At 43.4% G+C, this 10,000-nt stretch overlaps 1 protein-coding gene across 1 annotated transcript in view; it reads right to left on the bottom strand.

Moving 5' to 3' along the window:
* LOC146660118 (vacuole membrane protein 1-like) overlaps positions 1–10,000 on the bottom strand; it is a 52,295-nt gene that overhangs the window by 22,570 nt on the left and 19,725 nt on the right. The window contains exons 6-7 of the mRNA XM_085419838.1: positions 9,188–9,412; positions 6,137–6,268 (exon numbers count right to left, since the gene is read on the bottom strand). Of these exons, the coding sequence (XP_085275964.1) occupies positions 6,137–6,268; positions 9,188–9,412 (357 nt within the window). The remainder of the gene's footprint in view (positions 1–6,136; positions 6,269–9,187; positions 9,413–10,000) is intronic.

Raw genomic sequence — 10,000 nt, 5'->3', positions numbered from 1 at the left:
ATTTTTAATATTTTCATCTTTTGGTTTTAGAAAATAAAGTCTGCTTTCTGTCTTTATTATTTCCACATTTTCTCAGCTTCTCAAACTCGTTGCACCAAAATAATATTTGTTTATAAATCAGTGTAATTGTTGTCATAGATGGGGGATGTAAACATGTAACACTTACAGGCTCTACATATATTAATTATGTCAATTACTGGCTGAGAGCGATATGGATGTAAATAGATATTTTTTCTAAGAGTATTTGATTAGTTTGAAATATCAGGCTGCTGTGTGTTATATATAAATGTGTGTGTGTGTCACAGAGGTTGTCTTTGTGATTTTTAGATTCAACTCCTTTGATATCTGTGGGAATATTTTCATGCAAAAAATTAAAAACACTTCTTTACAGTGAGCGAGCCCTCGAGCTGCTCGTATGGACAAAATTATTTTGGTTTCAAACCACTAATTCCTGTAAAGACAAATAATTCCTGAACAAAACAAATGACACATTTAGAACCTTCCTCAGGTTATTAAATGCATATTTCACAGTCAAATTTTCATTCGATCTGTGTTAAATGTTTGTGAACTTTCTTTTCTTTTAGCAAAAACATTTTTTCCTCACCTGAAAAAAACAAAACAAAAATCAACCAAATTTATCTGAAAAGAGGAATTTTATCAGATGAAAAGGCTAAAAATTGGGTTTATTTTTTGAAAGCAAGGCCTCAGTTTGTGAAACACAGCAGCTTCAAAATTGAGGGGTGGGGGGGCCTGCAGTAGATGATCATACCTAATATGGTCAACAAAACCAGTACAGTGCTGATGACATTCTTTACTGGGTGCAACCCAACAGACGGGAAATTTGAGAGACATGGGAGGTCGCCTAATAAGGTGGTGGAGGGGGGAGCGAACGGACACGCAATCTGATTGGTTCACAGTTTGAATTTCTGCCTCTGCTGATGTCCAATCATGAACCCCGGAGTTTTAATTCTAGCCTGTGTGTGTGTGTGTGTGTGTGTGTGTGTGTGTGTGTGTGTGTGTGTGTGTGTGTGAGTGTGAGAGAGAGAGAGAGAGAGAGAGAGAGAGAGAGAGAGAGAGAGAGAGAGAGAGAGAGAGAAATGCTCAGCTGGTGGGAGACAGGGGGAAGGAAGGAATGTGTACGGCTGGTTTATAGCTGAACTGCTGACGACCGTGTCTGGATACCTGACATCTGCGGCTGTTAATGCATCCTACAGTGCCGCTGGGCGCCGCACACACGCAGCCTCGAGTCCCGTTCATTCACCATATCTTGACGCACGCATTGTTTACATTAGGTGCTGTTAGGTGTGCACTACCAGAGTATATATCAGTGTGAACAGAGGGTCCCTTAGGAGGTGAGGAGAGGCTGTGACACTGATTTACTGTAGCACAACTATGGACACAACTCTGTTTCTGGACCAGGGAAGTGCCCGTCTTTGTTGTTGGCAGCTTATTAACAACACATACAGCGTCCTCCGACCTGCCAGGCTGGCTTAGCAGCGGTGACATCTGCTGAGATGGTGTCAGGGTGCAGCGTCATGAAAGGAGGGAGCTTTGGTTCCAGCTTTGGCTGCTCAGCACAAATCTTTACTCAGCAACCTTCAGTCACCACACAAGGACACAAAACCACATTTGATTTGTTACTCGAGATGATCCGACCAGTCAAGTCCTCGTTTAAGAACCAAATTATAGGCGAGTCAGACGCCTCTTTTCACAGGTTTCGGTCTGTAATGTTTTATGAACATTTACATTTTACAGCCTTAAGATGATTTGACCAGTGAATATATTGTGGATGATTTGCAGATAATTCAAGCAGGTGGCCAAATAAAAAGAAACTCCTCAAACGTAAGGACTCAGCTGCACTCAGTTCAAGCTGGTTTGAGTCTGTTTACTTTTTTGAATTAGATATCGAAAGGAGAGAGCATTATATAATAAGAATAATATTATAATATACTGGATCGCTCCATTGTTTTTAGTGAACATGGTCTGACGTCCTGCGGACTTTTCATTGTGGAAAAGTCGACGAAGCGATCACTTTGTTTTGACTTTTGAGGGACAGAGTTCAGATGGACAAAAAGCAGGCAGTGACCAGGCAATCTGCTCCATGTGGAAAATCAAAGTGTCACACAAGGAAAAATCTATGCATAGCCTATACACAAGTCAACACCCACGCACATTTTTTTCTTCTACATAGAAGACATCTCCAGAGCGCTCGCGAGCCCCCCGACATGAAGACGGCTAAAGTTCATCTCATTAACTCCTGACAAGCCTGCGCCCGCTCTGTCTGGCACAGGAAGTGAAGTGATTAAGGACTCTTGATGCAATCGAAGCTATAGTCGCCTTTCAAAAAAACACAAAAAAACCAAGAGGTACAAATTCAAATCTGTCCAATGGCACAACACACACACACACACGCACAAACACACACACACACACACCCTGAGTCCACGTTGACAAATTCTTTAACAAGCTGTGGTTAAAGGGAAGCTGGTTTTACTCTGACTCACCCCCCTCCTTTCAAACAGTTTACTGGAAATAAAGAGGGAGGAGGAGGGAGGGGGCACTTTCAGAGAAGTCACGTGACAAGGCTGGGCAAACCACAGCACAGAGAGCCTTTGAGTGCAGTAGGCCAGGGGGGAAGGCAGGCATACGCCCAGCGCAGATGGCCCTGATTTGAGTTACAGGAGATAGGATCCTGGGAGTTGGCAATCAAGAATTCGCAGCCTGTTAACGCTTTCAATGCCAGACGAAGGAAAAAAAGCCCTTCAACAGGAAGTCATTTCTAATGAAGTTATAAGAGATCCAAGCCCAGCAGGATGTTCTGCTATGGTCCGTGTCAGTGCTGAGGATTCCTCTCTGGTGCTCTCACTCACACGGAGCTTGATTTAAGCAGGGAAAAAACTGATGTTCATGACATCAGCGTCTGGAGCCGTTAGAAAAGGCATGACTTCATTATTCTTCTGTTGAATGAATGAGGAAAAACCCAGAGTGCTTTGTTGCTGCGCATCACGTGCACTTGTGGCAGGAAGTTGGCACGTGCAGGGTGGGAGAAATACCAGCGGGTTTGAGTCAAAATGCTGGCACCTGAGAAACCTGTCTTACTGATGGGGGGTACAAAGCATCTTAGTCCGACTCTGCTGCCACAGGGGGGAGCGTGTGCTATTGTGTGTGTTTGGGGTTTTTGGGAGGCGGGTGGGGGGGTACGTATGTGGAACGGGGTAAGGGTTAGAGGGGGTCACTTCCTTCATGAAAAATTTAACCACTTCCTGTCTCATAAACAATGCAGTGATAGTTTGTCCCTTCCAGTCGCAGTGGAGTCGGTTTCCACCGCTGCCGTTAATGCTCAGCTGGTAATATATCATTTAAAAAAGCTATTCCACAGCAGATGAACGCCAACGTCCACAATAAAACGACGTCAGTTAATAAAAGGCTAAATGGTGGACGAGGAAAAAGAAAAAAAAGAGACGTGTTGTGGGATGTCCGTGAGCCAAAGAGGGAATCCCAAGAACATCCGAGCAACAGTAAAAGCCCCGGTGAGAGAAAAAACGTTTCCGTATGCAGCAGGTCTGTGCTGGTGCAAGCAACCCGCCTCCAGCTGCTATCAAAGTGCACATTACATATATACACAAACACACAGTTACCACATATCACAGAACAGAGCGAGCGAGAGAGAAAGAGAGGAGGGGAGAGAGAGATGCAAAGTGAGGAGAACAGCCTGACGTGGTGCAAAAGGAAACTCCTGAGCTCACATTGACCTAACGAGTGCATCCACATGCAGACTGGATGCTTTCATGACTGAAACACATTTCATTTTAATATCAAAATATTTTGAAGTTGCTGTTTTGCTTTTCTCTGTTTTAACGGCAAAATTCAGCATTCGATCAAAGCGTGCTGCTGCGCCGTTGTTGCACTGACAACAAACTTTGATTTATATGCTAAATGACTCCAGTCTAAATATATTTATGCCCAAGGAAAAGCACTGAGTTCATAAAAACCACAAATCTGAATGATAAAGCTCATGAAAAGAAAGCACATGTACATATCTGTGAATATTCAGAGCTTTACGAATTTGATGTCTGTGTCAGCGCAGCCCTCGTCCACATTTGTTGAAGTCGCTGATAATGGAAACAGCGGCTCGTCTCAGGAACCACACGTCGTTAAATATGTTGTAATTATTGACTTCAAAGTTCATTTGTGACAACTAATCACCGATTACTACTTCAGCCAGCTGAAGGCGTAACAGGTACAACGTGGTTTAAGCTGATCAGGTAGAACGAGAAGAAAAAGAAAGATCAAAGTTCAAACCTGCGTAGCTCCTCTGTGTTACAATAGTGCTGAAAGCTGCAACTTATTACTTATTAAATTGATATAAAAGAAAAAAATTACATTTTTAAATTGCTCATTTAAAAAAAACAACTTGTGTTTAACTACAACAAATTGGCCCTGATTTAAATTCAATAAGGTGGAAATAACAATTTTTAACCTCCAAGGACCTGCGTCCACATATGTCAATGGTCAATGGTAACTTTATTGTCCCTGATGGGAAATTGATTCGCAGTATGTCAAAACAAACAACAAACATACAACCAACACATCACGTACACTCATTTAAAAAAAAAAAAAAAAAAAACGTCACATTTTGGGTTATTTAGACCAAAATACTCAATTTTGCTCTACAAGGGCCTGCTATCCACTAACAAGGACGTTATCCTGCTACTGTTCTATCGAAATTTTAAACGAATATCCTCGGATGTGGCTCTGATTTTTCTTAGAAACAAAAATGAGGTTACATAAATTTTTTTTATTCATGTTTTTACATTCATCAGGTCCCAATCAGCCCAAATATCAGAGAGAAATTAAAAATGCTGCTGTGGAAGAGTTCGGGTCTTAGGAGGTTAACCTTTTATTTTAAAACAATTACTCTATACCTTACAGAAAAAAATATGGTGACCTTTGAAAATATATTTTTGTAAATACAGATGAAAAATAATTCATTAAAATGTGCTAAAAAAAAAAAAGTGCTAAAAAGCATTTTGTCAGTTATGGCCAGAGGTCCGTATGTCGGCCATGTTACAATTAAATCCAGTGCTCGTCTGAAGAGGAAAGGGGGCGGAGCCTTTCAGTCTGTGGCACCAGGGCTGTGGACCAGTCTGCCTCTACAACTACGTTTGGTTGACTCTGTGGAATCCTTTAAAAAGCAGTTAAAACTTTACTGTTTAAACAAGCTTTCTGTTGACCAACGCTTTTTACATTTTTATATTTTTAATTTACATTTAAACTCTATATTGTGCATTTTTCTATTTATCGTACTGTTTATTTTCATCTCTGTGTGCAGCGCTTTGTGACTACCTGTCTATGAAAAGTGCTTAATAAATAAACTTTACTTACTTATTTAATTACCCAGAATGCAACTGTGGCTGAACAAGTCACAGATCCTACACGCATGCTTCAAAAGATGAAACGGACACTGAACACGTAGCAGTCCTTTAATATCTGAGACACCCTCATTAAAAAATAAAGTTATTGCTCGCAGCTCAAAGCAGAGAAAATGAGTGAGTCGGCTGCAGCTCGCTTCAGCTGCTGGTCGTTTTATCCACCTGACCTACCGCAGCCTTTGACTGACGATGGACATACACATGACAAGCCTTTGGAAATCCACATGCATGTTTCTGTTCATTCCTCTCCCTCTATTCATAATCGCAAGAGGGTGGAAAAATAAATATTTAGACAGAGTTGTTAGGCATTGTTGAAACATTTGCAGAGATGTTAGACATGAGAACCCAAAAAACCCAAAGTCAAACAGGAAATTACTCAACGAGGGCCCGGATATCGCGGGAACATTTTACTCTAGTGCATCATTGCTGTTCCCTTAGTCACAGCATTGTGAAAACGCTGCAGTCTTGAGACACCGAGGGGAGGTTCAAACACAAACACACGCAGGTTACAAAAGCAAATTTGCCACATCAGACGTGACTTTTGGTATAGAGCAAAAAAAATGTGATGGAGTGATGAAGGCAAACGAGCGGAGAGGAAACGACAGAAAGATGTGCGATGCAGGAAAGAAGGAGGTAGGAGAGGGGAAGTTTGATTACAGAGAATGATGATGAAGATGATGAGTCTGAGATGAGCAGCGTGTCACCTGCGTGGCCTCTGCCTGGTCCAGCATTTCCTCAAACTCCTGGTAATCCTCATCATCGGGTTCAGTGCCAGACAGCCGAGCCGCTCGCGCCATGAAGTACGGAGGCAGCTCTCCGATGGCTGTGCCCACACCCTGTTCACACAAGTTTCATTCATGTTTATACTGATTTCATATATAACACACACTTCTGTTATGTCAAAATCTGCAATCGACAGAGCTTCTGGACAGATATCTCAGATGTAGAGCGCAGTTATTAAAAACACTTATACTGTATCCAAGATCTGCGGTTAAGTGATGCCACAGCTTTAAATATTAATTATGCCTCAAGACATCTGGCTGTGAAATGACTTTTTGCTACGCTAAATCATTCCATGTTTTTCTTGCCTTCAGACGGTTAATAGACATGAAATATCAATATCCACTATGCAAAGCAGCTTGCGATGCTTGAGGTCGGGGATTTGAGATCAGTGCGCTTAATGGGAATAAAACGGAAAAGATTTACAAGAAATAAATCCGGCAGATTATTAAACAATCATGGATACGTTAAACACGGGTCCAGGGTGTGTGAAACTCCTGGCTCCTCCTCTCCAATCTGCAACCTTTTCAAGAAAATTTAAGATGCGCTAACAAATCTGGGGGAGAGGGAGCTCGTCCAAGCAACCAGAACATCCAAGTCCGACAGCGACAATGAGCTTGTAGCCATATGATTGTGTGATTGTAGGGGGCTTAACAGGAAGAAAGCGGAAGTGATTTGGGGGGGAAATAAATCCTCAGCACTTCAGTCGGTTCACCAAGTTCATCCACCAAAACATGAGAACAGGGCAGGAGTTCGGAGGGGGGAGAGAGCGGGTGAGGGTTACAGACTTAATTAACACAATGAAAACAGCCGCCAAGAAATGCTGCGTTTTTGGAGTTGCTCACAGCTCATTACTTTAATGTTTCCAGGCACAAAGGAAAAGTATGCGCAAAGCCGGGGACAAGAAGATACAGTTAGTTTAAGTTTCAGATGACAAATGGGTGATTTCGAGATTTACCACATCCCGACACCCTTCGATGCACCGACAGCAACGAAAAGAAGAAAAAATCCTTTTGCACTTCAGTCGTCTCGTTGGAACACAAAACAACTTCTCCCCCAGAAGGATATAACTGACTAATCGCAGGCACATTACTTGTATGTTGCTGGATGGCTGGAGCCAGAAGATGATTAGTAGGTAGTTAGCAACCATGGCAGCAACAACAAGCCCAAACAATCATTCTCGGGAGGCGGTGCTATCCCCAAACCTGGCAAACTCGATCTTTAATCTGGACACCCTGTTCTCTTGTTAACACTGGAGTCTTTGATGAAATGTGCCAGTTTTTTTCCTCATAATGAGATGTGTCTTAATCTCCCTGGCAGCTGCTCCATTCAGCAGCTCTGCCTCTGTGTGTGAGCATTGTGGCCGTGTGGGTTCGTGTGGGGGGCAGCGAAACGCGTCTACCTGCACGGCGCCGCTCTTAAAGCGGACCTCTGAGCTTCTCTGTCCACCGAGCACAGAGAAGAAGAGACAACAAAGAGGACAGAGAAGGTAGGAGGGGAATCACACGCGTCTCATCAGCGATGTATCCACAAGGTGGGAGGAGGAGGGGAAATGTTGACGTGGGCGCTTTGAAGCCGTGGGTGCGACAGGTGTTTCCAACTGAATCGCCGACAAGCCTCGGCCGAGGTCGTGCCAGGCTGAGGTTACAAAGGGGCAGTGGTTGGTTGGTAGTGGGTGGTTATGCATCCGAGGGGATTGGATAGCACCCCCCCCGCCAACACACACTTGGATATCGCTGCTCGTAACACGATGCTGCAGCTCGACTGGGAGAAAAATGCGACTCCATTTTGAAAGCAGAGAAACGACCGTGCTGCACCAATTAATAAAACATGCACACCTTTTTTTTTTACATGCTGGATCGGTGTGTGTACACATATATGGTAACACAAAGTGGAAGGTTGGAGGGGACGTTTAAAGTGAAAACGGATCAAATAAAGATCAAGTCAAAGGACCATAACTGCATAATTATATAAAATAAAGTTACGTAACGAACGCCGGTCTGAGCAGGGAGCCCAGTTCCAGTAAAGCCTCGTAGCTGATAACATGCATTTCCCCCTCATCTCTGAACCTTCCACATTAAGAGGAAAAGGGAAATGGACAACAATGATCAAAGTCATCTAATGTGTCAGACGCCAAGTTCTCTATTCTCCGAATGTTCAGCAGGTCCACACGTCACTGAGAAAACGTAAACAAAAGCGCACATAATCGAGCGTGACTGTTGTGTTTTTGTGTGCAAGTTATCGTCAGTGACTTTATAAAAACTCACGCAGACCCACGCGCTCTGGAAGTGGACGCTGCTAATACGAGACCTCCAAGTGTTTGAAAAGCAGCTGTTTTCATATAAAGAGATAAAAATGTTTCTGACGCACGTCTGAAAAAAACCTCATCGATTGAAAAAAAGAGATGTTGGTCTTTGCAGCCGCAGGGTTGGTTAGAGGTGTGAAACCATCGATGCTGGTTAGGGGAAATTCACAGGAAGGAGCAGGGGTTTTCCAAGCAGACCAGTTATCAATGAATACATTTGCACCCAGTTTTAATGCACCTTTGTGTCGTTTCTGCTTTGAGTGTGAAAGGTAAAAAAATGCAAGTTAATTAGCATAAATTAGCATAACCTTTGATATGGCCAGAATGGCGCCAAAGAGTTTAAATAGTCTGTATTAGGATTCGATCTTCACCAAGTTTTGAGCGTGCTGTCCTTCAGGTTTTGGTGCGATTCTGCGTAACGACACCCACTGAATACGTCTACAAAGATGGTTTTTTCTTAGTTCATGAGAAACTGACATTTAGCAGACATGAGATATCCCCCTGTAAGCATCACAAACACTGAACACTGCTACGAGCTGTGGCTAATATGAAAGGTTGCTGCAAACTGTGACTGAAACGGAACGAAAGGAGCCAAACTCTGCAGGTTTTTAAAATGTTCTCATCTGTAATGTCCACAGCTGACGGTGCCTGACGCGTAACACACACTCACCCACATACAAGCTTCCAGACGGACTTTAGAGAGGATGGTCCACAGTGAGACTTTTCCCTGGAGCGTCTCTGACCCCACAGCTTCCACACCCACCTGCTCAGCACCAGAATCTGATGCTGGTGCTTCCTGTTGGGGACAAACTATTTGTTCTGGATACGGTGGCTCGGGGAAATCCACAGAGCCGCACTCGTAGGCCGCCAGGGTCACCGATGCTATGTGTGGTCCCTGGAAAAAGAGAAAGACAGAGATAGAGGCGGAGAAGAAAGGAAGATAAAGTGAAAAGGGAAAAAAGAGTGGGAGTAAGTCTACCTGTTGGAAGGATATGAGTCAGAGAGGAAGACCCCTTTGTTATTAGCATAGACACCAATTGAGTCAAATACTGAGGAACAGAAAGGCAGTTATCCGTGGGCCAGTATCGCTCCTGTGTTTTATAAAGATGGGGAACGTTTGACTGCAAACTAGCATGACGAGTGACTCTTCCGTCTTTCCTTGCTGTGTGATGCCAGTAGGAAATGTTGAAAAGCAAAGCTATGATCACGTTTGAGTTGCCCTTTCAAACTAAAAGTGTCAGCACCAGAGTGGAGGGCCCCACATGGAAACGATCAAAGGTGGAAACCAAAGCTGAGAAACCGTTTGGTGCGCACACACTCGACATCTCTGTACTTACTCACCCACCAAGTTTGGCAGCGCAAAAAAAGATGAACGATTTTGGGAACAGTTCAGGGTGACGTGTAAAAAACCCCGAGGTCAGCCTGACTCGTCCAATCGAGTCATTTTGCTCTTCTAACTGTATTTTCATCATTTTTACAGCTT

This window comes from Rhamphochromis longiceps, linkage group LG10, assembly GCF_057381845.1.
Source record: "Rhamphochromis longiceps isolate RC_006_pf linkage group LG10, R_longiceps_female_GT1.1, whole genome shotgun sequence".
NCBI lineage: Eukaryota > Metazoa > Chordata > Actinopteri > Cichliformes > Cichlidae > Rhamphochromis > Rhamphochromis longiceps.
Note: the sequence above shows the minus strand (reverse complement) of the source record. Positions and strands in the feature narration are given on the sequence as shown.